A 27,918-nucleotide genomic window follows, 5' to 3' on the forward strand; every position below is an offset into this window, starting at 1 on the left:
ATATAAACTTTTCCCACTGCCATCTTAAAATGAATGTGTACTCTACTATACAGATATATATTTTCTGATTAGCATGAGATCCCCCACTGACTCTTCTGCCAGCATCATCAATGTCATCTGGCAACTGGCTCCCAGAGAGGAAATACTGTATATTCACAATGCTAAGCATCACAGTTTCTATTGCACAACATGCAGTCTAGACATTTGTCTGTTTCTATAGGTCTTGTTATCAATTAATTCATTATAAATGAAACAGTGCGGTTTGTTTCCTACAGTACTTCAGGAATTGTCCTTCAGCTTAAAGTAAGGTAGATCTCCCTGTATGGCAAAGGACAATTGATATCGGTTAAAGTACTTGGTCTCTGGAAAAAGATCAAGGCCTTTAATTTAATCTAAATAATCCATATCCTCTATTTTTAATAAATAAATATAAGGAACAGATTGATTTGAACTGTTTCAGCGAAAAAATCAAAAACTCATAAAATTTTACCAAATGGAATAGGCTACATCATCCTCTATATCTTCAATGCCAGTTTATTCAGGAAACAATTCTATTTTTGAAATAATCTATTATAAATCATCCCTTCCTAGTTTGAATAAATATTATAATACATAAGCAAAACAATCCTTTTCTAACATTAATTGTTAATCATCCCACATGCAAAATTGTTTTTCTAACAAGAAGACAAAAATCTATTATCCAGGTCAGAATGACACTTTACGGGGTCATTAAGCACAGATAAAATTACTTCATGGGCACAAATAACCCAGGCACAGCTGTCTGTTTTCTTTTTTAAAAAACCGAAGCATTTTTTTTTTAACAAGAAAGGGTATACCCAGGTCAAAACATAGATCTCTCTCCCCTCCCTTTGTGGCTTTCAAGAGTATTATTCTAAAGCAGAGATACACACTTGTTAAAAGTCAAGGACAGAGTTTAACATTTTGCGACACCATTTTCACTTCTAAGGGGCAGGAAATGTAAATCGCTTTTAATAGTCATGATCAAAGACAACTCTGAGGACTGAAAAAAAGGGAAATCAATGGTCAAGCATGGCCCATCCCTGCTTTAACCCACCACATTTGCCCTATTGTTGCTTTGAACATACTCAAATTCCTATTTTTATTTTTCTTTATTTGAAGCATCATATTTTTATATATATGTATATAAATCTACACTGGAAAACACTGCAAATCTTTTGGGAACATAGAGTTCAACAACACTAATCACAGCATAGAGCTTATGGGGAGCCAAAATATAATTCAATAATGACCAACCTTCTGAAAAACATTTCACAAGTTCAGTTCACAGTGCATTGTAGCTTCATTCTAACATGTATCACGATCCTTGTAGCTTGCTTAAATCTGTGGGCTTTAAAGCCAAACAAGATGAACATATGTATTAAATATCTTAAAACAACACTCATGGTTCAGAGAGGTAGAGAACAACTTTTTTCAATTATATTCCTGCTTCATTTAATTTTAAAGGTGAATACTTTTCATCCACATCTAACAAAAACTGAAGCTTTTTTTTTTTTTTACCAAGAAAGGGTATACCCAGATCAAAACATAGATCTCTCTCCCCTCCCTTTGTGGCTTTCAAAAGTATTATTCTAAAGCAGAGATACACACTTGCTAAAAGTCAAGGACAGAGTTTAACATTTTGCGATACCATTTTCACTTCTAAGGGGCAGGAAATGTAAATCATGGTGTAGACCAAAGCATTGGTGTAGTAGGCTCATACTTTTACTACTACTACTACTACTACTACTACTACTACTACTACTACTACTACTAATACTACTACATTCGTGTCAAAAGCACCTACCAAGGCACTTCCAGATTGAAAGGATTAGCTAGTGATATCACTGCTGCCAAGGGGACTCCCAAGGAGGCACCTTTCATGTCCTGGTATTTGCCCACCAAAGTGGTACCTATTTATCTACTTGCATTTGCATGCTTTTGAACTGATAGTTTGGCAGGAGCTGGGACAAACTGATGGAAGCATATTTTGCCATGCAGCTTGCAGTCTCAGGTTTTGAACTGTTGAGCTGTCGACCTCTAAATGGTCTTTTGACTCAAGTGTCTGAATCACATGAACCACCATAGCCCATTGGTTCATAGGATGGGATGACACTCTTTTAGAAGGGCAGATAGGAAAGCTCTAGTCCACTGCAATATAATAGCTGTTTCTGAAATCCTAGTACTGTACTTACAAACGTTGAAAGCCTTTGGAGAGGATAAATTATTGGGTCTCCAAAGTCAATTCAAGTAGATGTTCAGGTACTGAGCTATTTCCAGAAATTAATTATTCTTAACTTCACAGTAAAAAATTAGTAAAGATAATTAGATTTCCTTGTGCTCTCAGTCTGGTTTACTAGCATGGAGAATGTCTCTTCACAAGAGCAACTATTTTAATAGCAATTTAATAATTTAATAGCAATATAATACTAGTAATATGTCTAGCTTTAATATATGGACAAACTGTTCTTTAGATATTGTTTTAGATGAAGGGGGTATCCCTTTAAATAGCTAGAATTTATATTTTTAAAAACATAACTTCAGAACATATGCTGGCTTACTTTTTCCCAGTAAGTTCCAGAAGATTCCTTGATATAGTTCAATATCATATTTTCACCTGGTAACACCCAACACGCATGCCCATGCTTCCATCACTATATCTAACAATGTAATTGCATGCATAGCCACAATTTCTCATTTTTTAAAATTAATCTGTTTTCTGCCTTGCCCGAATAACCACTTCTTAAAACGTGAAAGTTTGTAACTATTTTGTAAATATCCAATTGGACTAATCAAAATATTATTCAGTGGATCTTGGATTTTAAAGTGTCCAAGGTGATGTCCATTGTTATAATAATTTAATAATTCCATACGATCATTCAATAATGCGAGTAGGATCTCTGCCCCTCATTTTCAAAACCTTTATTCGGTATAGAGTAAGGTGAGGAATGAGACGAAGTGGCAATCCCCAATAAGGGCATTACCTCCTCCCCTGCCTTCTGGAACTCTCATTATACCAAAAAGTACAAATTAACTGAATGGCTTTTGTCAGTGTTACCAGCTCAGCATTTAATTGCTTTGAAGTACTGCTTCTCTAGTGGAAATTAACAAGGGCTAGATTAATGCCAGTTCCCACAGGGCATCTGTCATGAACTTAATTGTACCACCACCCAACCTGGTTCTCATAGATAGCGAAGCCATTCCATGATGTTATCTCCACCTCTTATGAATCAGCAGAATGAAATGCTATATAACTCGAGTTAGCCAACCTTCTAGGTGAACAGAGCAAATACAACTATGCATTTGTTTTCCTATCACATATTTTTAACCTGTATATAAAACATATTTACACTGACTCAAGACTTCCTTGCCTAGCATAATCTATTTTTACAATAAACTGTTTTCCATGGGTACAAAGGTGGGTTTTCCCTACTTCTGCTACCCAAGACCTTTTAATTGGAAATGTCAAGAGTTCAGTCAAGGATTTTCTGCGAACTAAGTGTGTTTTATTATAATGTGTGGATGCTCTGTTGGAGACCAGCATAACTATTTGACCTCAGTTACTGGTAAAATCAGTTGAGTCCACAGAAAATGAGAGGCTGTTAATCAACTTGCTGGCTAGGGAATCTGTGGTAAGCTACATAGAAAAAGAAAAGACAATGGAACAGAGAAGGTCTAAGGGTTTTAGATGTTCCTGGCTTGTGCAATTCACTGCATGTTCTGTGGGAAAAAGAACCAAGAAGGGAATAGTCCTTCACTTGAGATCAGATTCAGAAATGAACCCAACCTCCAGAGCAAATTGGAATCTGATACCTACTTCAAAGTGCTTTGCCTCTACTGTACAAACTTATAGCTTAATTCACAACTACTACTATCTTTACTTAAACTAGAGATATTTTGGGTCAGCCACCTTCAAAATAGGAAGAATGCTTCAATGTATAGGAGAGATCTATCACTGTAGCATAGAGGTATGTTGCTGCTAATATCATGGTATGATACTCAAATGTAGCCAGCTGCCCAGATGCAGCTTCCTATCTTGACATTCATCCAAAACTAAAGCCAGGAAACTAAAGAGAAATTAATAACTGAATCATGATATCTGTTCAGAAATTATAGATATTTTATTTTGTAGTCCCAGCACTTAACAAATCCATACAAGTTACATCATATATTTATAGAAAAAATCTACACTGTAGAAAATGTATCCAGAAAAAAGATACCTAAATAACTGAAGTAAGAGAACCAAATAAGATTGATGCAAGATCAATCGGAACATTAATCAATCAGTTCTTGTATATAATTAAATGTATAGCGTTTCTTTTTTATAGAGAGCTGCACCATGAATTGCCTTTTGTTTCTTCTGTCTGTTAAACTGCAACCTAGATTTTTCACCGGAGGGAATCTGCCAGGCATTACTCATTGTCTTATAACGAAGGCATAGATCAGTGGTCACCAACCTTTTGGAACTCAGGGACCACCAAACTCATAATTTTAGATCCCAGGGACCACTAACCGGTTCTGTGGGTGTGGCCTAATTTGTGGGTGTGGCTTGATGGTCATGTGACTGGCTGGGCATGGCTTGTATGTAAATATTATAAATATTTATATAAATATTGATTTTTTTTATAAAAAAAGAACAACTTTTACCCAAAATCAGGCAAAGCAGGCAGGCAGATTGAGTTGCTCACAGAATCACAGATTCATTCAGAAATCTATCTGCCATTGGCTAGCTCTGTCTGTCACATAAATTTTGCTTGCAAGCAAACTCATAAAATTTGGAAGCAAGCAAACTCACAAAATTAACTCAGAACACATCATGTATGTAAATATTGAATTGTTTTTATAAAAAAAGCAATTTTTACCCATAATCAGGCAAAGCAGGCAGATTGAGTTGCTCAGAGAATCATTCAGTGATCTATCTATCTGCCATTGGCTACCTCAGTCTCTCAAATTTGCTTGCCGTGAGTCTGCACTGAATTTGCTTGCAAGCAAACCTTCAGTCCTAAGGGAAGCAGAGCCGAAGATCTAAAGACTAGCTAGAAAGCAAGAAATCCAACCATTTTCTGCTTCCTAGCTAATCTAAATCTCCAGGCACAGCAGAACAGATGATGGTTAGAAAAAGGAAAAATAGCAATTTTAGCCCGCAAGTTTGCCAGGTAAGGAGTGAGTGGGTGGGAACATTCCTGTGGGCCATGTGGGCAGCGGGGGTGCTCTGGGGGGTGAGATTTCTCTGCAGCCCACTAAAATTTTCTCAAGGCCCACCAGTGGGCCACAGCCCACCAGTTGGCATAGATAACCCTCTTCTACACTTGCCTCTAAGCTTCTACTAATAATATTTCATAGCTAAAATTAAACAGCTTTATTTTGGACACCACTTCTATAATCCAAGTAGAAATATAAAGCAGCAACAGCAACCAAAAAAAATATCACAAATGTGTTTTCAAACAAAACAACTAATGAAAACTAGGTGTTGCCTTTGCTTTCTTTGCTGTCTGGTAACAACTTTTAAAACCACAAGTAGAGCTTGATTTTTAGGAACCTTGCCATTTATAAATGTAGTAAATAAAACACTGGAGGTTAGATACTAATGGTTTTATCTTTAGGGATAAAAATAGAACATGAAATTGGGGGTTGGAGGATTTGCACAGAACTACTCAACATCTCTTGAACAGTCAGCTGGTTGTTAAAAAACAAACAAACTGGAATTTCCATTTCATGACTAGAGGAAATAGGCTTGCCTAGGCAGGTCCATTCACTGATCGTTAATATATATGACAGTAGAAGTTTATGAAAACCTCCTTATCACAGAGAGTTTCAGGTATGTCAGTCTTTGGTACCTATGTTAGACACTGAAATGTTTAGTCAAAACACTTCATTGAAATGAGGAATTATTTAAGGGTCACAAGTGTGACATTTCCTGCCTCCCTCTAACTTTCCAAAACATACAGGAAACAATTTTCCTACCAAATAATTAATGTGTCATGGATTTTCTGACTTTCAAAATTAGTAAGCAGTTAAAATGATACTCTCCCAATTAGAGGAAAGGGGATTTCCTAGATAACCAAGATATAGGCATCAGTATATATATATATATAAGAAAGGATAAATAAGAAGCGACGCAGCTTAAACACATTTTCAGCAAGGTATTCAAGTTATTCAATCTTGAATTTTAGCCCCTCCATTACACTTTTTAATGTAACTTACCAGGAGACAAAACAATACTGTTCTGTGCAGCATTTTGGGGAGTAAAAGAAGACTCCAACATAAATCTACTCTTACATATTTTCACATATCACAACAGTTTCTCCGCTCTGTTGTTTTAAAGCTATCCACAGTAGTCCTAACTGCCTTCAAATGCCTGAAAGGAAAGAACAGATTATCTTATTACCAAAGCACGTTTTAAGCCCGCTAGAAGATAGATGAGCACCTGTCATACTTCAGAAAGTACTGACCAATGTAACAGTCAAACACAGCAAATAATCTTTGCCCCACTAAAATATCCACCATATTTCTTACTAGAGGAAAAAACCAAAGCTGCATTGCTAGGTTTCATGCTTAATAATACACTCTTAATATGCAATGCCACATTGAATGCTGTCGAAGAACTGACAGGTCAATCAGCAAAAAGTACAGCTAGTCAGCAAAAGTAAAACACCACCATCAATACTCTGACAGTTATCTCCTGTCACTACTCATACAGGAAAATTGAGTAGTACAGTAAAATCTGAACAGATTTTAAGAGGACTGATTTAATTACATGTTCCTCATGAAGATATGCTGAAAAAAGAACTACAGAAAACAAGCATTTTGTCTACTTGGATTTACCAAAATAATAAATGCCATAGGACAGTGCTTTTCTTGTACTGTTCCAAAAACTGAAGCAGTTAAAAAATCCTACTGAATTCCAAGAAATGCATATCTTCAATAGACTAATGATGAAATAGTAGATTTGCATAGTAGATTTGTATGACATGAATCAGAATAAAATTTTAGAGCCAGTTTCTTTATTGCACTCTATTTTTAAAATTTAAAGTAATCTCTCTGCTTTTAAAGAAATATAAGTATATGTAATTTATCTTTTAAAAAAAGTTCTACATCTTAAAAGAGATTTAAGGTCCTCTTCTAATCTGACTCTATCACGTAATATATTTCTGCAAGTTTCTCACATGAGTCAATCAGCAATAGAAAGATTTGGAAAGACAGTATGTGGTTGTGGCAGCTTTCAGCTTCTGTCCTTACTAGCCTTTCTAGTTTGGGCTGAGAATTGAGGCCTAACAACCTCTGCAGGATAACAACTAGTCCATTATTTTTCAAGTATTGTATGTGTATACAGTTGTCAGGGAATACAAATGTTGGCCATACTTGCAGGGCCTCACTGAATCCTGTTTATATTGAAAAATTATTGTAAGAAGGTCCTCTTCATTTGTAAGAGTGGACTTTTTCAAAAAATGTACTAGGAACTTTAGCTAACTGTTTTTAAAGAAAGAGACTAAAATTAACTATGAACCATTTCTTCAAATATTCCTTTCAGAACAGCCTAGAATCTTTAAATAACCTAAATGATAAACATGAGATGGAGTAATCTATGGTTTATAAACCCACACCCTAACCAATTTCTTCTAAATGGGAGGAGCCAACAGGAACAATTGGGTTTGTTTATGACAAAACCATATTGTTGCCTACTCTTAATAATGAATTTATGCTGCTACAAATTTGTATCAAATTCAAACTGCCTTTAAAAAACAGGGATTGCTGATGATCTTGACATATTAAGCTTTTTAAAGGGTGTGCAATCACTAATTTTAAAGTTTTAAAATTGTAATTTATGAAGCACCCGTTTTAAAAATGGAAAACTGAATATTAATTTACTGATTTGGACATAATAATTAGTTTTTATTTTAATAGTAGAGAATATTGCTAATAATAATTTGAAATAATGCCATCAACACAGTATGGCAGCTGTTTGATTTACAGGGGTTCACAATTACATTCTGGTGTGTGGTTGTGCCTTAATTTCCTAACTGAAAGATCATTAGCAAAGATTATTATTTGCTGGAATGTTAAAAACCAATTTACTTCTTACACAAATATAGTGTAATCTAAAGTAACGGTCTACAACCTTTCTATCTTTGCGGACCAGCACCAGTGGCAGTGGGGGGAGGAGAGGGGATGGTTTCACATGAGCGCATGCCACTTGTGTAAATGCAGCTTCGCGTACCCGTGTGGTCTCCAGCCATTTGTGTGGCTTGGTTCCCAACAGGACGCATCTGGGGGTTGGGAAGCCCTGTTCTAAGACGCTGTCAATAGCCAGAAATTACTTTTACACCCTGACAACTTTTTTTCTGAAAAGTAGAAGCTTGTTGAGGGAAGGAGAAAAACTCTTTCTGATTAAAGTTATTAGACAGATGGTCCTTATTTCTGATCAAAGGTAGTGGCAGCAAAAGTAAAAGTCTGCCTGAGAACAATGACGTCTATAATTTCCCAAGCAAACAGAGAACAAAATGCTAGGACAGCTGCTTGAGACAGACGGATCTTTTGACAATTCCATGATGCTTCCACTAGTGAATTGGTATCAAGATCAAGACAATGTGCCTGTGAGTGTGCACAAAGACTCCTGGAGCAATAAGTATTGGAGCTGAGGGAAATAAATGCATGACCAGTTCTTGGGAATCATATAACCAGATCCTTGCAATGGGTAACTTACAACTTTCCTGTACTAATGGAATTCAATTGTACAAGATGGAAGAAACTATATCTCCAATATGTTGCTATGTAAGATCTACATAAATAAGAAATATAAACATATGTGAAGAAATATTGCAACAGATAAAGAGGAGATAAAATATATGTAGCTCTCTTATGAGAAAAAGGTGCGCTTAGATTCCATTTGTAAAAATGGTAGGTCTAAAGGAAGGACATTCCACATTGCAAGAGCATTTAAAATTACATATAAACTTTAAGAGGTATTCTTGACCAGATCTTAGCAATGTATTACAGCACTTCATTTTTAAGACTCCTATATTGGACCTGAGAAATGATTAAATTTCAAGGAAGTTAACTTCAGTTGGAGGCTGTGTCAAAAATTTTATTGTTTTTATTTTATTTGTTATATATTTTTAACTGTCCTTGATTGAGATGGGTAGCAAGATAGATGGATAGATGGATGCATGCATGCATGCATGCATTCAATGGCTTAATTTAATTGAATTACAACTGAAATTAAGAGTTTCACCCATTTAGGTTAGCACTATTAGTATAACCTAATCATTTTCCCCTCATTGGAAATGCTCATTTTACCTTTTTGTCAAACCTTTAGCTCTCTTAGCAATAGCACTTAGACTTATATACCACTTTATAGTGCTTTACAGCCCTCTCTAAGTGGTTTTACAGAGTCAGCATATTGCCTCCAACAATCTGGGTCCTCATTTTATCCATCTTAGAAGGATGGAAGGCTGAGTCAACCTTGAGCCTGGTGGGATTTGAACTGCCAAAGTGCAGGCAGCCAATAGTCATCAGAAGTGGCCTTAGTACAACACTCTGACCACTGTGTCACTGAGGCTCTTAACACACATCAGGTATGAACAAGCCAAGAAAGTACTTAGACAAATAATATAGGATATAAAGTGGAAAACAGAATTAAGACATACTGAATACCTCAGGATAATATTTTGGGACACCCAAGATATTAACATGAATTTAGATGTTTAAATAGGATAACTGTGCCAAAACAATATAGAATGCTTACTCTAGTCCATTTTGACATGCCTTATATATAGCAATGCTGGAAGAAATATACATAAATGTTCCATATTGTTTAACTTTATCATAATGCAAACAACCTGAAAACAGGTAAATGTCAACTTCACAGGTCTCTGAAATTAAAAAGGCTATTAAGGCCAATTTATTTAAATTATTTGTTATCAGAATAAAATGATATAAGATCTTTAAATACTGCTACATTTATGTCTCAAGGCTTAAAGTTATCATAAAGTTCATGTTTGACAGTATTTGAATTACTGAGAAATTCAAGAAAATTAAAACTACAATTAAAGGCAGATTTACTTTGAAACATACAATTTCTTCAATAGCTAGTCTGTGAACTATTTAATTCCCGACAAACTAAGAAAAGAAACCAGTACTTTAGTGTGGACCGATTTTAAAATTCACTCATTCACTCACAAAACCCATCTCCACTATATTGACTATAATGACATTTTATTTAGGGCACACTAAATTATTGTAAGTTCAGATCTAAATCTTTGCAGACAGGAGTACCCAGGGGTGGGCTTCTGGGGGGTTCTCAGGGGTTTGGGAGAGCCCCTAGCTAAGATTCTGTGCAGTTCGGAAAACCCCCCAAATCCGATTCCTGGCTGGCCCTGCCCACCCCACCCCATCCCTCCCAGGAGTCCCCACACGGCCTGATTTGAATGCAGATAAGTGCAGGGCAGGTGTGGAACCTCAGGGAGGGTGAAAATTGGGCCTCCCAGAAGTTCAGAAAGGCTGGAAATTGGCCCAATTGTGGTTTCCAGAGAGCCCCTGGAGTCCAGGGAGGCCATCTTTGCCCTCCTGGTGGCTCGAGGAAAGCCTCAGAGCCTGGGAAGGAAAAACGCCCCTCTGCCATGGTGCAGAAGGCTAACTAGAACATGCCCACCATGCCCACGCCCACCCAGCAACCAGGCAGAGAACCCATTGCTAAATTTTTTGAAGCCCATCCCTGGAAGTACTGTTTAAAACTTTGAGCTAGCTATAATTGCAGGCGATGTCCCATCAGTTATGTTTTGTTGGATGCATGTCCAGTATCTTTTTCAGGAGGAAACAGTTTTTCCAAAATCCTTAATTAACAATTGTAGCAATTAAAATCATACCTTCTTTTCAGTCAAAGTGTTCTTAAGTTGTACAAAAGTTGTTTCTTCAGCAATGCATTTGCCAACCACCATTAAAAAAAGTGGAACCTCGGGTCGCGATTGTAATCCGTTCCCGGATTTCGGTCATGACCCAGTCATGTCTGGAAGCACGACCGTGCATGCGCACAGTAAAAAAAATGGTGCAGAAGGGGAAAGCGGCGCAGAAAGGGAATCTTTCTGCACCGATTTTGTTCGCTACCAAATTTTTGAATTGTGACTCGATTCAAAAATCGGGTGGGATTTTTGTTCACCACCTGATTTGGTTATGAACAGGAGAGTTCATGACCCAAGATTCCACTGTATTCATTCAAAGAGCAGCTTAAACATGAATTGTAGTTGCTCCTTTTTTTCAAGACCTTCTCCATCTGTTCTTAACATGCAAACCACAACAATAACAACAACAACCTGCCCTACTAACTTCCCCTCAAAAGGAACTATTTAAGACTGTGGCATGTTATCTATGCTACTGTTGAGGGCAATACTTAATGGAAGAGGATGAAACAGTTACTTAAGCCTATGCAAAAATTGGGAGAATGGGAATAAATGGGAGAGAAGAGCCTTTTTAGACTATGGAAACAAAATAAACATGAAATCTGGTAGCACATGCATGACTAATCAACTTTATTGGGGCATAAACATTTGGGAGCAACAGCTTACTTCATTGGATTCAGGGAGGTAGATAAAGTTTCAGTAAACATTTGGGAATTACACAGAAGTTTAAAAATTATTAAGCATTTGCTGAACTATATTTTATTTTCTTCAAAGTATAGAATACTACTAGCTCTTCCTGGTTAAATAGATACATTTACTACTTAATGTGTTATTACCGTATTTCAATTGGCCTGGTGGGAGATGTTTCTGGGAATTTCAGTCAAAATAAGCTGACTGACCTTAAGTGAGAACAACAGATCTGCGGAACAGGGGAGTAATAATTTGCTAATCTACCTCAGAAATCAAAATGTCTTAGCAGACTGTGGGATGTGAGTGACTTTTTTTATATATTGAAAAATAAATAAAACTTAACTCATACATGTCTTTGCTATTTGGACTTGATCAATATATCGGGAGATTCCTCAAGATGTAGCTCTTCAGTGACATCAGAGACAGAATGATGGCATATAATTTAAATACAGTAATAAAATGAATACTTAGAATATTGATATATTCTTTGTACTTTAAGGATATTTGGTTAAGAAATATCTATTATGCCTACTTTCAATCTAGAGGGTTATATTAAAGACTACAATATTAATATTACAAAGTGTTTCATATCTGAGGATCTCTGTAATCCTTACACTTCTACAAGCAAAATGTATCTTATTTTCATCTCAGTTGAAGATTTGCATTGCCTAGAGCACTGAACTTTATGATTAAGTTAAAATTTTTACTCAGGGATTCTGATCCATAGTTTTAATTATAATATGAAACCAGCTCCATTTTCTGGAAAATAACCCATAGTTTTCTGTTCTTAGAGAGGAATATGATTGATATTTTCGCAACTTTGATAAGAAAAATTAAACATATCATCTTCTTATTCAGTACAAGTGAGAGTAATCTTGATAAACAATATCTCTGATTGCTAATGAGAAAAGCATTCATAAACATCAAGGAACAATATACACAGTAGATCGCAACCATTGTTTCTAATGTTGCCATTTTGGTTCATTAATTTCCTTTTGCTAAATCCTCAGGATCAATCACTCAACACCACCTCTTCTAGTCTCACGTCATCTCAGCTCATACATTTTTTCAAATTAGTAGTATGGTGATCTAAGACTTGGCTTACCTGTGCAGCTTCTATGATTCAGATGGTGGGGCATGTGCAGAGGGTTCACGTTGTTGTGCGTGTGCTAGCCTTTTTAAAGAAACTATAGACATTGTGTGATTTGTTGGGTCATTCTTTTCAAATTTAATAGAGGTGTTTTCTTTCCCCTCATGACCTCCAGGAAAGTGGAGTAAAGCCTTTTCCTCCCCCTCCACAGCTGACCAAAATGGTCTGCCTGCCATTTGTTAGGGAAGGGGGAACAAAGGGAGCTGTGGAGTGCAAGGAAAAATCCACCCCCACTTCCCATTCTAGTATGTTCCCAAAGACTCCCTCTCGGGGAAGGAAGAGGGTTCACTCTGTTGACTGCTCGTGTCTCCCAGCCAACCCCATCTCCCTAGCAGGCATCTGATTTGTTTCCTCATCCTTCCTTCATAAGTAACCGCTGTTAAGAAATTTCCATTTCAGCATTTATTCCAAGTAACCAACGGCTGCTTGCTGGTCAGACCTCGCCACTGGCTAATTGGGCACAAGTGTTGGGGAAAGGTGAGAAAGAGGGTGGGGATATACCCCACTCATCTTTCCTTATGCCACACATCTTACGCAGCAAAGTGTAGTTAGAAGATGTGGTCGCACAAAAGTGACCACAACTTCCTCCAATTTCTTTCCTGCAGGTATCATGAGCCCCAGCATTCTGTACGTTAACCCATTTGAGTTACCTTGGTTCAGTTGTTCTCTATACATTTCAATTTTGCCCAATTGAAAATTATATTTCATTTCATTGTTGAACAACTTTACCATTGGGAACATTTTCCTAACCAAACCAAACTCTTCTTCTTTATAATTTTAACCCCTTATTTCTTACCAATTTTTGCCTTGTCTTCTATACGCCAACCTTTCAGATACTTGAAAGCAACTCTCATGTTACTCTACAGTCTTCTTTAAACTAAACATCCTCAACGGTTCATAGAATTTTCTTTCTAGACCCCTTGAAATTTTGACTGCTGTTCTCTGAACATGCTCCAGTTCATCAAAATCCTTCCTAAAATGTGTGCCAGAACTGGACACAATATTCTAGGTATGATCTTATCAACACTATGATTTCATTTATACAGCACAAAATAAAGGAGTTCAAGCATGGAAGTGAGCAAGATAACCCTCATAGTCAGCTTCATTTAAAAAAACCATTGTTTCTCATTTTTGCATTCCTCATATGAGATATCTACTCATCTGATATAATATAGTGTTTATTGCTTTTAGGTCAAAAATTCTTCAGTTTTATATTTTAAAAAATTGTTATATTAGAATTAGTTTCAGATCTCAGATTCAATGATATTTTTTTCTTGTCATATTCACCAGAGTATTACAGGAATGAATATAACAGAACTTACCCAATCAGACTGAAATAACAAGGTATATTGATTACACAAATCCATGTTTGTATTTAAATATTTTAAAAAAAATTGTCCATTTTTATTTTATCTCTCTGTTAAGTTTGCAAACTTTTATACTGAGAATATGAAACTTATAGGTGGGACCTTTAAATTGGGTGAGAATTCAAAAGCAAGGGTACATTATACAATGCATAATGAGATTTTTAACTGTACAAAATAGGCATTAGGACAATTAAAATTGCAATGTATATTTAAGTATCAGAACCTGTTTTGAATTAAGAACGTTAAGCTCTGCTAAAGAAGAAAGGACAAAACCAGTCTCTGTCTAAGGTTGCTAAGCAATACGATACTTTTAAAAAGGGAGGTGGTGAGTTGACATTTAATATTTGTAATATGGAAGTTGTTGAAATGTCCAGCTACAGACACTTTTCTTAAGCAGCTGCAGTGAAACAAAAGATATGGCAAATCACTATGACAGATGCATCTAAGGCTGATGCTGTATATGTTTCATTTAATATTTTAGATCTATATTTTGCTTCTGTTCTGGCTTTATGGCTGTACATGGTTCTATTAAGCAATGCAATTTCAACAAGAACAACAAACAAAAAAACCTCCCACAACTGTAAAGTAAAATCCACAACTGATGCTTAACCAACAATCTTCAGTATATCCAATGATATAGTCATCAGCCTCAATCTGTAGCAATTCAGGTTCAGAAGACCCTATCAACTGTTAAGTCAGTGTTATCTGATCTGTTATTATATCTTTTATATCAAAATAATGGATGAACATAGAACAAAGACAATATGGCAAATGCCTGAATGCTGTTGCTTTCAACGGGGAATCAGGGGAAATGTACAGTCTCCAAGAAAACAAATGGGCATTTCCATGAAGTTCGAAGGGTTAGGGTTAGGAAATAGGAACTGGAAGAAGGGACCGTATGTTTTAAAACATTATTTATGGCCACCTCGCCAGCTCCCTCTGCTGAGTGCTTTCAAAATTTACTTTAGCTCAGAGACAGCCTTTATCAGATGGGCACAGAAGCTGCCTCAGCTATACTTGAGACTGAGACAAACGTCAAGCCTGGTTCTATACAACAGTCCCCTTAGTCAATAAACTGTACTAGAAACAATCCTCTACTCTCCTGTTTAGATGGGAAACAATGATGTAGCAATAAAGGAAAATGTATGCAGTCCTAAACTGATGACTCCCAGCTCTTAATTTAAATTGCTTTTTCCTAATACTCTTCCTGCTTTCTAAGAATGGATTTTCTTTCTTTCAAAATAATGGAAAACGGGTTAATTTCAAGGGAGTATTTATCAGCATGAATAGGCTATCTTGAAACCAAATAATTTCTTAATTTTGTTATAAATCCTATATGAAGCCATTTTATATAGTTATTTACTCCCCGCTTTCCTTCAACTCTGCAAAAACAATTTAAATATTTTTTTCATTCATAAATTTAAAAAGTCATACTTTTAAACATGCAACATTTTTTTTAAAGTAAGAATAAGGCAGAAATAGAAAAGAAAATGTAAGGATCAAACAGAAAAACTTAATCACATGCATACTGCTTTTAAAATGAAGAAAATAAACATAAGAATCTCTCATAAATCTATATGGTTCTTTTTTGGCGTCATAAGGGATCTGGAGCTAGGGGTAACCAATTACACCAAATTACCAATAGATCTATCTATTGGTCTATTACACCAATAGATTGAACAAAATGTCAGTTATTGTTAAGAGCTTCAAATAGATTTGTTTAAATGTTCTTTAACTTTTTCATTCATTGCTTTTTAGATATAGACTCTCTTCTAGTATACTTTTATCTAACATACCACCTCCATGCCTTAGAAGACAATCAACCTTAAAAGGGAGTGGCAAAAATGGGAGGTAAACTGATTATTAACTATACACGAGGCCTGTGACAATTAAACACTCAGGAACCCAACTGTGGAAACTTGGACAGCAATTAGTCAAAGAAGACTAATTCAGTATATCAGTATATTGAGACAACATGGCACCGGGAATGGACATGGCAGGTGCCCATTACAAAAGGGGGCTGGTTGTTAATAGTAACTCTGACTGTGGGAAAGTCCCACAAACTTTACATCATATTGCAATGGAATGACCCATCAGAAGATTCCCAGATCCTTGCAAGAATTACATCATTTCGAAGGCACTGGTGTCCAATGGCTAAATGTTATAGATATTCGGCCATAGACTTAACAACTCTAGTAACTGCTCATACATACTTTTATTCATCATTTACATTGTGCATTTTTAAAATGATTCAGATGCTGGTGATTATATTTTAATGCACATTTTATATGCTGTTTTTGTGAATTATATGCGCTAATGCCGTAATCTGTTATACAGGTAATCTTCAATTTATAATCACAATTAAGCCCCAAATTTCTGTTGCAAAGTAAGACATTTGCTAGTTGAATTTTGCCCCATTTTGCGACTTTTCTTGCCACAGTTGTTAAGTAAAGTGCTGCAGTTATTAAATTAGTAACAAGTTGTTAAATGAATCTGGCTTCCCCACTGAATTTGCTTGTCACAAAAGGTGATCACATGATCCTGGGAAACTGCAAGTGTCTTACATATGAACCAGTTACCTAGCATCTGAATGTAAATCACAAGACCACGGGGATGATGCGATGGTCGTAAGGTGAAAAATGGTCATAAGTCACTTTTTTCAGTGCCATTTTAGCTTCAAATGGTCACTAAGCGAACCGTTGTGAGTTGAGGATTCTGTGATTTTTCTTTTAAAACTATAATTCTTGAGGAGTGCCTCTTTCTGGAGGAGTGCTTCTCCCAATATGAATGTACCTAATTATTAAGATCAGTAGGAGAGATCCTTTTGCAGATAGTTCGGCTATCTAATATATGGGAAAGGACAGTTAATGAATAAATGTATAACTAAATTATATTTGAGGAACAGTCTTGCCTTAGTGGGACTGGCCTGTCCCATATGCTTTGGCATGCTGGGGTCCTGTAGGTCAATGAAATTCAGCTGAAATTCAGCTAGGAGAAGAGTCTTTTCTGCCATGGCCTTGTTCTTTGAAACACAAGTTCTGTGCTTGTGCCCTTGGCTCTTAGTTTTATCTAATTCTAACTCTTACTAATTTTGATGTTTTTATATTTATGGTTTTACTGTATTGAAAACAGCCCATTTTGGATAAGATGGGAGCAAAATTTTCATCTTATTTAAAGGGCAATTTCATTGCATAGAATTCTTTACAATAGAAATGCATTTTTTCCATTCAATCAAACAGCTTATCTCTACATATTTAAAATGGGAAGGACACTGTTTTTGACATTGATGACAGTTTTCCTCCCTCTAGTCCCCCCCACCGCACTTCATATCATATTCAAGCTCATCTCAACATCAAGCTTGATCATTGGTTAAATAGGGCATCTGGGTACTTAGATCATAGTGTCTTTCTTTCTTTCTCTATCCTAAATGTGTCAGTTCGCTTCCTGTACCTCATGTGGGATATTGGGTAATGTAAGTTGGCTTTCAGGTAATTTTAGATGAGAGTTCCTTCCTTTAACAGAATAACATAAGTGCATCTGCTGTAAAATTCAGCTTTTAATTGAGACATACTGGTCCAAATGTGCTAACCACTTAGGACTGTGATCTAAAGAAAAGTTGTACTCTGAATGAATGCAAGTCATCTTGTTAGTTAAGTAGAATGGGCAGGTGGAAATGAGATGACAGCATAAAGAAAAAGTGATTCAGCCAAGGAAGAATGAGAATGATTATTACTTGGCATCTGGTTAGAAAAAGGTTAGCTAGTTTCAATATGGCCAGAGATGAATCTAAAGCAGTACTTGACTGTGATGAAAGATTGAGAGAATTAACAAAGGATCTGTGAATGATGAAAGGTTTTGAACGCAAGACAGAATAGTTATTGTTAGTATTGAAAGCAGAAAAACGGACATGGTGGAAAAAACCTGCAGAAAAGAACGCCTGCAAGTTCTGTGTGAAAAAGAAACATTAGTCTATTAATTAATCTCCCAAGTGAATGAATGGAAAGCAGGCTTCAAGGAAAGTATGCTGAATTTTTTTGTAACTGATTGAAAAGAGTCATGTTACAAAGTACTATGGAGTTATACTGTACTATTCAGATGCAAAGACAGACGTTATGAAGAAGTACTGAGAACCGTGCTGATATAAACCAGATTTGGTTAGGTTTTCTTCTTTTCCTTCTTTTCCTGTATTTGGTTTATTTGATTTACTATTTTTTACTCATATTCTGTACTTGATATAATGTTGCTTATCCTGAGACTAACTTCGTGTGTGTGTGTGTGTGTGTATGCATGAACACTTTAAAAAAAAAATCATGCAGCACTGTACCTTCTGGCACAGAGAAAAACTTATGAACTCAGTAATCAGCATGTTATCAATAATTCCTATAGGCAATCAACTAGGCAAAAGGGCTAGGGGGAACCACAACCAGATCTCAGATTTAAATTTGTTTTGTTTTATTTATTTGTATAAATTCATTATTTTTACAAATAACTAAATATCTTATATTGAGATGAAGTGAGAGAAATCACAAAAGCATACTATAGCAGGGGTCTCCAACCTTGGCAACTTTAAAACTTGTGGACTTCAACTCCCAGAATTCCTCAGCCAGCAAAACTAGGTACCACTTTAAAGCAAAGCTGGCTGAGGAATTCTGGGAGTTGAAGTCCACAAGTTTTAAAATTGCCAAGGTTGGAGACCCGTACTATAGTACTATGGGTAATTCTCAAGTTACAACCACAATTGAACCCAAAATGTATGTTAAGTGAAACATTTGTAAGTTTTGTCCCATTTTATGAACTTTCTTGCCACAGTTGTTAAGTGAATCACCGCAGTTGTTAAGGTAGTAACACAGTTGTTAAGTAACTCTGGCTTCCCCCCATTGACTTCGCTTCAGAAAAAAAGCAGATCGCGTGACCGCAAGACATTGCAACCTCATAAATATGAATCCGTTTTTTGCCTCATGGGCCTCAGGGAAGCCTCCTGGGAGCAAAAACGGCCTCCCATGAGGCTTCCTTGAGGCCCAGGAGGCAAAAAAAAATGGAGCACGGGAGGGGTGCTGCAAAAAACAACAACACAAAACCCAGGCCCACCCAGTCATGTGGCCCCGCCCACCTAGCCACACCCACAGAACCAGTAGTAAAAATATTTGCATCCCACCCCTGCACTAAAAGAACTGTTGTAAGCTGAAGACTACCTGTATTTTATTCACCTTCTCTCTATATGTATGTATTTAGGAAATGGGAATGTTTAAAAGTGGAAGAATATAAAAAAAGTGAGTACAGGCAGGCCTCAATGTACAATTTTAATGGAACCTGCCTGTTATGGTTGCAAGTCATGATGGTCTTTAAGTAAGGCATCCACATGACCACTTCACTTAACAACTGTCATCTCTGCTATCCCCAGTGTGGATGTTAAGTGTTAATTTATTGCTGCTGCTCCAAAAACGGCACTCACTTCCAACAGAGAGCCATAGAGTCTAGGGATATTGAGGGATAGAGCAGCCTGTTCTCCTTCCACAATGCGAGTTCTGGACATTTACAGAAAGTGAGTGATTGGTGATGGGGAGAGGAGTGTAGGATCTGGAGGGGCAGAATGTGGGGGGGAGTTAGTTGTGCGGGGCTGCTGCAGCATCCCTGCGGTAGATTGTAAGAAGCAAATCTGCCTGGATTTTGTTCATCTGACCACAGGAGTGTTGCTGCTGCTGTAACTTTGAAACTGAGTCATCAGCAGCTTTTCAGAGGTAACTTGGAATGGTCACTAAGCAACCAGTATATGAAAATGAATGGTGGTGGTTAGGGTTAAGAAGGGAGTAGCTGTGTGTAAGAAATTATGAGCTGGGATAGTCATAACAACAAGTTAGCCAATGGGAACTGTTTGGTGACTTCTGGATTCTGAGTTCTGGTTCTGGCTTCTGCTGTATGGGTATTGTATAATGCATCATACTTTATATTATTTTATATTGAATATTGAATACTTTATATCTCTGCATTGATTGGGATGGAAGAATTATATTATTTGAGCTAAAAAAAATGGAATGCTTCTTGAAGGCTAAGGAGCTCTGGGATATTGTTATTAATTCACCCCAGGCACCATTAGCAGCAGCGGATCAAAGCAGCATGATAAGGCATTGGCCTACATCATTTTAAGTTTAGAAGATGAACAATTCTTGAATGTAGCTGATTTAAAAACTGCAAAGGAGGCTTGGCTGAAATTGAGAAGTGTACATGTGAGTGCATTAGCATGCAATATTGTGCAATTATCAAGATAATTATACAGAGCCCGGTTGCTACCACAAAAGAGTGTGGAGAAGCATTTGTTGCACATGTAAACTTTATTTACTGAGTTGAAAAAGTGTGGAATGCAGATTTCTGAATCTCAGAAAATGCTATTAAGTGTTAAACAGTCTTGATGAAACATAGGACACTGTTTCAGCTGTTTTTGAGTGCAAACCAGAACAGGACTTACAAATGGAAGCCTTTAAAGCCTGTTTGATTTCTGAAGAAAACAAATGCCATTTTAGAAGAAGCCATGAGGAGAAATTCCTGAGGTGTGTGTGTGGGGGGAGAGAAAAGCAACAGACAGGATGTCTGCAAAGACCAAAGTAATAGAAGAGATCGGATTACAGCCCAGCAAATATTTTTTACAAAGAAAGAAACAGAATAGAAGCAGAGGTGATGTTTCATTTGTGGTGATAAGACTCATTTAAAGACTGTTTGCAAGGAAAAAAAATGACAGATGGACAAGCTACTGTTGCAAAAGTTAGATATTGTAATAGCAGAGACAAATGGTTAATAGACAGTTGGGCAAGTCAAACAATTGTTAATAAATCTAAATTGTTTTTCAGAATGGATCCATCTGGAGGGGATGCAGCAGCCTTAGCAAATGGCCAGAAAGCTAACGTCACAGGAAAAGGCAGTGTGCTGATTCCATGTCTGGAGGAAAAGTTTAGTAACATATTATGTGTACTGAAATGAAGCATAATTTACCGAGTGTCTCTAGTCTAGACAAACAAGGTTTTGAGACCACATTTGTAAATGGGAAATGTCTCATAAGAAGAAATGGGAGTGTATGTGCACAGAGCATAAAACAGGATAATCTTTATGCGTTGCAGGGACAAAAGGATCAATGTGCCCAAACATTTGGGAATATGGCACAACATGATTCATGCATTCATCTCTTGCATAGAAAACTTGGCCATGCCAGTTTCAGAGTTTTTGCAAAAGATGCAACAGTTTGGAGAAGGGTTAAACTTAAAAGGGTATAAGGCATACTTGGACTGTGCAATATGTAAGTCATCGAAGTCCAAGGTATTTCCAGTAAGCAAGAGCAGCACAAGGCAGACAAAAAGGGCTATAGAGCTAGTACATACAGATCTGGTTGGGTCAATGCAAGCCAGTTTGGGAGGAGCAAAGTATGTTCTGGTCATTGTAGATGACTACAGCAGATTTGGTTTCTGCTATTTACTAAAGAATAAAATAGAGGTGCTACAGAAATTTTAAGCAATGGCTAAGCTTTGTAGAGATATAAACAACAGGTATGTCAGCTGCAAACTGACAAGAGGTTCAGAATTCATGTCAGCAAGTTTTCAACAGTGGTTCAGACAGTTAGGAATAAAACACAGACACACAAATCCATACAAAGCAGCTGAGAATGGTATAGCCGAGAGGCAGAATGGACCCTTACAGACAACGAAGGACTCACTGCTGGAGGATTCTGGTCCAAGCAGGTCATATTGGGGTGAAGCCATGTTGATTGCTAATTATTTAATCAATAGGCTATGGAGTTCATCTATTAATGGTACTCCATATGCTGTACTATATGGGAGAAAGCCATCTCTGGCACATTTAAGGATGTTTGGAAGCAATGCAAGGGGACATATTCCAAAAGCAATCAGAAGAAAAGGTCAACCAAAGGATAGAAAGCTCAGGTTTATGGGCTCAAAGAGCTATCGCTTTAGTGATCGGAGCAAGAGAATAGTGATTTCTAGGTCTGTTATTTTTGCAGAGCAAAATTGGAACAGAATTGATGCCAATTTTTGGAATGATCCACTTAGTGACAGTGGCCCACTTAGTGATGGTGACCCACTTAGTGAAAGTGTCAGCATTCAGGGAGGAGAAACTAAAAAAGAACTAGAAAAGGAGTCAGGAGAAGATGATAACTCGGAGGTGAAGCAAGAGAGGGTTGAAACTCAAGGCAGTCAATGCCACACAGGTCAGAGCGATGGAACAAGAGGATTCCACCTGAAAGATATTCTGCTAGTTAAGTAAAGATATGTAATGTGTGAAATGAGCCAAGAAATTATCAGGAAGTGTTGGCACTACCCAAATGTAAACCAGTGAAGTGGAAGGAAGCCATTGACAATGAAATGAAATCCATGGGTGAACATAAAGTGTTAACATCTATGACTTTTCACAAGGTTGCAAAGCCATAGAATGTAAATGCATGTACAAAAAGAAAGTGCTACCCAACAATGAGATCCAATATGAAGCAAGATTAGTGGCACAAGGTTTTTCACAAAGGAAAAACGTGCACTATGATGAGGTATTTGCACCAACTGTAAAGAGTGAAAGCATAAGTTACACTAGCATTGGCAGTGGCATGTGGCCATAAAAGTTAGCATTTTGATATAACCACAGCATTCCTCAATGCAGAATTAGAGGAAGAAATTTACATGGTTCAAGCACCAGGGTATGAAAGTAAAAAGCTTAACACTATATAAATTGAAGATAAATTGTGTATAAATTGAAGAAGGCCATTTATAGGTTGAAGCAGTCAGCCAAGAATTGGAATATTTGTTTAGATATGGCACTGAAGGGTCTTGGGTTCAAGAGTTGCAAGGCTGATGGTTGCATATATACTGGAAAGTTACAAGGTGGGGATTGTCAATTATTAGCATGTGTGGATGATCTTTGTTTCATCGCAAAGGATTTGTCACAGAAAAATGAATTTGCTAATCGATTAGAGAAAAAATTGAATTGATTTGGGTGAAATACAAAACAAACTTGGTGTAGAGATATAAAAAACTGAGAAAAGTGGTTATGTTCTCAGTCAAAGACGAAAAATTGAACAGCTGTTGGAGAAATACAACATGAAAGATTGTAATTCTGCTTCAACATCAGATTTTCACAACAATTTAGGTGAGGACAAAAGTGAAGCCTGTGATCAAGAAATATATCAGTCAGCAATAGGAAGCCTGTTATATCTACCACAGTGGTCCAGATCAGACATAGCTTGTGCTGTAATCATTTTAAGTCGCTTTACTGCTGCACCAACACAATTGCATTGGATGGGTGTAAAAAGGATTCTCAGGTGTTTGAAAGGAACTGTGAATTTGGGTCTTCAAAACAGGACTCTGAAGAATTAAAATTGAAATGTTATGTTGATAGTGATTATGCCAATGATGTAAAAACCAGGAAGTCCAATTCTGGGAATGTGATATTAGTTAGAAGGGCTTTAATTGGTTGAAAGTCCAGAAAACTATTGCCATTTCTATGGCAGAGGCAGAATTTATTGTTCTATCTGAGCTTTGTTCAGAGGTAACTTGGTACATACAGCTGTAAAAGGATTTAAACATAAAGGTAAATGAAGCTGTAATGGTGTTGGAGGATAATGCTGTTTGCATAAAAATGGCAACAGGTGACAGAGAAAAGAATAAAAGCAAGCATGTGGATATTAAATATTGTAATGTAAGAAAAGCCATAAAATGTAAATTAATTAACTTGCTTCACTGTTCTTCAGAAGACAATCTGCAGATATAATGACCAAGCCATTGAGTGGAATGCACCATGGGAAGAATACTGAGTTATTCAGTTTTATGTCTATTCCAGTCATAAAGGGAGGAGTGTCAGTGTGCAAGAATTTTGAGCTGGGATAGCCATAACAGTAATTTAGCCAATGGGAATTGTTTGGTGACTGTGTGTATGTATATGTATATGTATATGTATATGTGTGTGTGTGTGTGTGTGTATGTATATGTGTTTATATGTATATATATGTATATGTATGTATGTATAATCTCACCTGCCATCATCAGGCTTCTGTATTGTGTTCATCTGTGTGTGTGTGTGTGTGTGTATATGGATGAGATTCTGCCAAAACTTTGCTACAACTTTAAAAGCACAACTATAATGATGTGGGAAAATACCCGAACAAAGCTGAATACCATACATATAAATACCTGCGAAAACTTATATATATATATATAGTTTTCGCAGGTATTTATATGTATGGTATTCAGCTTTGTTCGGGTATTTTCCCACATCATTATAGTTGTGCTTTTAAAGTTGTAGCAAAGTTTTGGCAGAATTTCATCTGCCATCATCAGCTTTTTTTGTCTTGATTGGCTGGCAACATTGTGTTTGCTGTATTGGAGGCTTTTAGTATGGCTCCAAGTAAATGGACAGCTATCATTTATTAGGAAGCTAGGTTTCATCTGGGTGCCTGGTTGGGGTATTTTTGAGCTGGAGGTATGAGGAGGATCTGTTTGTGCCCAGGTGTTTGGCTGGCTTGTGGTGTGGAGATTTTTTTTTTTTTTTTGACAGTGCAGGCTTCCAGATAATTGACAGTCTGGTGGAGTCATCTCGTCTATTCATGCTTTCAGGTCTTTTTTCAACCTCTATGGCTTTTCTGATAATTCTGTAGCTGGGGTTTTCTATAGTGGCTAGGGTTTTGGTGCCACTGAAGTCAATGCTATGACCTGCAGCTTTCATGTGTTGGACTAGTGAGGAAGTGCGTTCCAGCTTTTTTACTGCATTTTTGTGTTCATCTAGGTGGGTACTTATTCTTCCATTGGTCTGTCCAATGTGTGGCAGGGCATGATGCACAGGGGACTTTATATATGCCTTGGTTTTCCAGGTCAATTTTATCTTTGGGGTTTCTTAGGATGGCTGCTATTTTTCTGTCTGTTTTGAAGGCAGTCTTGATGTGATGCCTGTGTAGTATCTTACTGATTTTGTCTGTAGTACCTCTTATGTAGGGCAGGACAGTTGTTCCATAGATCTGTTCATCTTCTAGGTCTTCATTATGTCTCAGTGTGTTTTTGTCGATCAAGTCAGTGATTTTGCTTTTGTGGAAGCCATTGGCTGTCAATACTTTAGTCAGGGTGCATAGTTCAGTCTTTATGTGTGTCTTGTCTGCCAGGTGTTTGGTTCTGGCAATTAGTGTTTTGGCACTTATGATTGTAAGTGCAAACCATTCTTCCAAATGGTTTACCATTTACCATAAACTGGCAAAAAAGATTGCAAATCCTGATCATGTGACTGTAACTGGTCATAAATGTGAGCTGGTTGCCAAGTGCCCAAATTGCAATCATGTGACCATGAGAATGATGTAATAATCATAACTGTAAGGAATGGATTTATTTCAGTACCATTGTAATTTTGAACAGTTGCTAAATGAATGGTTGTCAATCAAGGACTACCTAAATCAAATTTCTACTTTCATATTTGTTTCAGATTCAGAGGAGTATATTCATATTTACCTTTTGAAGTGATCTGCCATGACTCCAATCAGCTCCCCAATTCTGTTTTCATTAAGTGAATGCATATTGACAAGGCAAACAATTAGATCTTTGTTGTCTTTTGTATGGAAAACCACAAGCTGATCCTTTCCATTAGAGACACTCAGTCCTGTTAGCTGCATGAAACAAGAATGTTAAAGTTAGTGATGTTTTATGCTCTAGTATATGCTTTATAGACTAAAGGCAAGGATTTTTAAGAGTATTTGTTGTGTCTCAAGGAAATCTATCATACAATGGTTCTCTTAGGCAAGATTCCTACATGTTAATTAACCATAGAACAATTCAGGGGTGGGATTCAAATTTTTTAACAACCAGTTCTGTGGGTGTGGCTTAGTTGCTGGGCTTGGCTTGGTGGTCATGTGACTGGGAGAACATGGCTTGGTGGTCATGTTATTGGCTGGGCGTGGCCAGCTCAATATCACTTACATCGAGGCACACATCCTCGCCTGGCCTCTCATGACTGTGGGGATGCTGCAACAGTCGTAAGTGTGAAAAATGGTCATAAGTCACTTTTTTCAGTGCCATTGTAACTTTGAGTGGTCACTCCATACAAGCAAAGGACCAGCAAAGGAGGGGAAAAAAAACTCAAGCGGAGTTCCAGAGACAGGAAATCTAGTCCTGCCAAGAATGTAATAAAGTTAATGGAGAGGCAGTTTCTGTAAGCAACACCAGAATGTTTCCTTCCTGCTTTCCTTACAGGATTAGGCCAGTAATCTCTTCTAACAACCGGTTCTCTGAACTGCTTAGAATGTTAACAACCGGTTCTAGAGAATAGGTGCGAACTGGTAGAATCCCACCCCTGGAACAATTGTGTCTCAACAATATCAATTTTCCCATGTCACTTTGTCATTGCCCTTACCATCTTGTCCCCAGTCCATGAATAAGAAGATCTTGAGTGATAATTAGCTCTACTACACAGGTGTCAAACTCATTCTGTCACATTGCCATCACGTGATGTTTCGTGTCTTTTTCCCCTTTACAGACCTGGGGTGGGTGTGGCCTGCGCATGACACATCCAGCCCCTAGGCCACCAGTTTCACACCCCTGCACTTCTGCTGTTAAATATTATCCAAAAGCCTCAATGTTAAAATATAACAAAAGTATACACATACAAGAATGTTCCACTATATTTAGGTCAGGGGTCACCAACCTTTTGGACTTCAGAGACCACCAAACTCATAATTTTAAATCCTGCAGACCACTAATATGAATTTTGACTAACGGTGACTTGCTGACATTGATGGGAAAGTTGGTCTCATATTCCAGAGCTGCAATAGTCACAGAACTGGCCCTTTGGTCATCCCGGAGCAACTGCTCCTCCACTCAGGTGCACTGGCCTGCCATGGCCTGGAGGAGCTGCTCTGGGATGACCACTGTGACTACTGCAGCTGTGGAATATGGGACCGACTTTCCCACCAACGTCAGCAAGCCACCCTGGGGCAGATTTCCTTCCCCTGCCATTGGTCTTACCTTCCAGTTCTAGCTCACATGGCTCTACTCAAGGTAAGTTTGTGCCTGGCTAAAGGGTGGGGGCCAGTGGGTGGGTGGGCCATGTGGGGCAGCACAGCCTTGTGTTCCTACGCAGTCTGGATTAGGTGCTTTGGGGGGAGTGCTTGTGCGGGACATTTTTCTGCAGACCACCAACATTTTCTTGTAGACCACCAGTGGTACTCAGCCCACCTGTTGGTGACCACTGATTTAGATTATCCCAACCATTAATTTTTTAAGGAATATAAAGAGACATCTAATTTCATGATTAGATTCTATTGAAGCTCAAAAAGAAAATGCCAGTTTAATCTTCTAGAACTATCTGTTTCCGGATGGAAAAATTAAGATTGACTCATGTTCTGTGGAACAGAAAGCTAGTGTTATTAAGAGAATTCAAAATAGCAATACTTATAGGTAGAAATGATTACTATGTAAATCCAGTTTAAAGCCTATTTATTCAAGCAAGTACACTACATCATTAGCATCTCACTTATAAGGTTCACTAATATTTCATATTCAGTTAAAGGAATCCTCAGTTTAGGCTGTATCGTCTCACAAGATTGAGGAGGAAAATGAAAATGCTGTTGGAAAACTCTGGCTTAACATTACATGTAAATGCAGCTTTGGTCTGTAATTTGTTTTGGTAATTTTTGAAATAGAAAGGTAATCAATGTAACCTAAGCCTAGGAATGCTATAATTGATTTAAATTTATTCTAATTGTTGGGAGTTGTCATGAACTAGGGTGGTTTGCCTTAATAGGACACACTGAAGCAACTGGACAATTGCTTTGTGA

General features: G+C 37.3%; 1 protein-coding gene across 2 annotated transcripts in view; it reads right to left on the minus strand.

Annotated features, from left to right (window-relative positions):
• Nucleotides 1-27,918, minus strand: part of MYO1D (myosin ID) — a 134,693-nt gene that overhangs the window by 30,114 nt on the left and 76,661 nt on the right. Inside the window, exons 21-22 of one of the 2 annotated variants that reach the window (XM_087916389.1) lie at nt 25,598-25,752; nt 6,148-6,376 (exon numbers count right to left, since the gene is read on the minus strand). In XM_087916389.1, the coding sequence (XP_087772515.1) occupies nt 6,304-6,376; nt 25,598-25,752 (228 nt within the window). In that variant the 3' untranslated portion in view covers nt 6,148-6,303. Of the gene's footprint in view, nt 1-6,147; nt 6,377-25,597; nt 25,753-27,918 lie in introns of those variants that run through there. The other variant, XM_026718251.2, reaches the window with a different exon arrangement.

This window comes from Pseudonaja textilis, chromosome Z (assembly GCF_049901715.1).
Source record: "Pseudonaja textilis isolate UNSWEBS1 chromosome Z, rPseTex1.2, whole genome shotgun sequence".
Taxonomy (NCBI): Eukaryota; Metazoa; Chordata; class Lepidosauria; order Squamata; family Elapidae; genus Pseudonaja; species Pseudonaja textilis.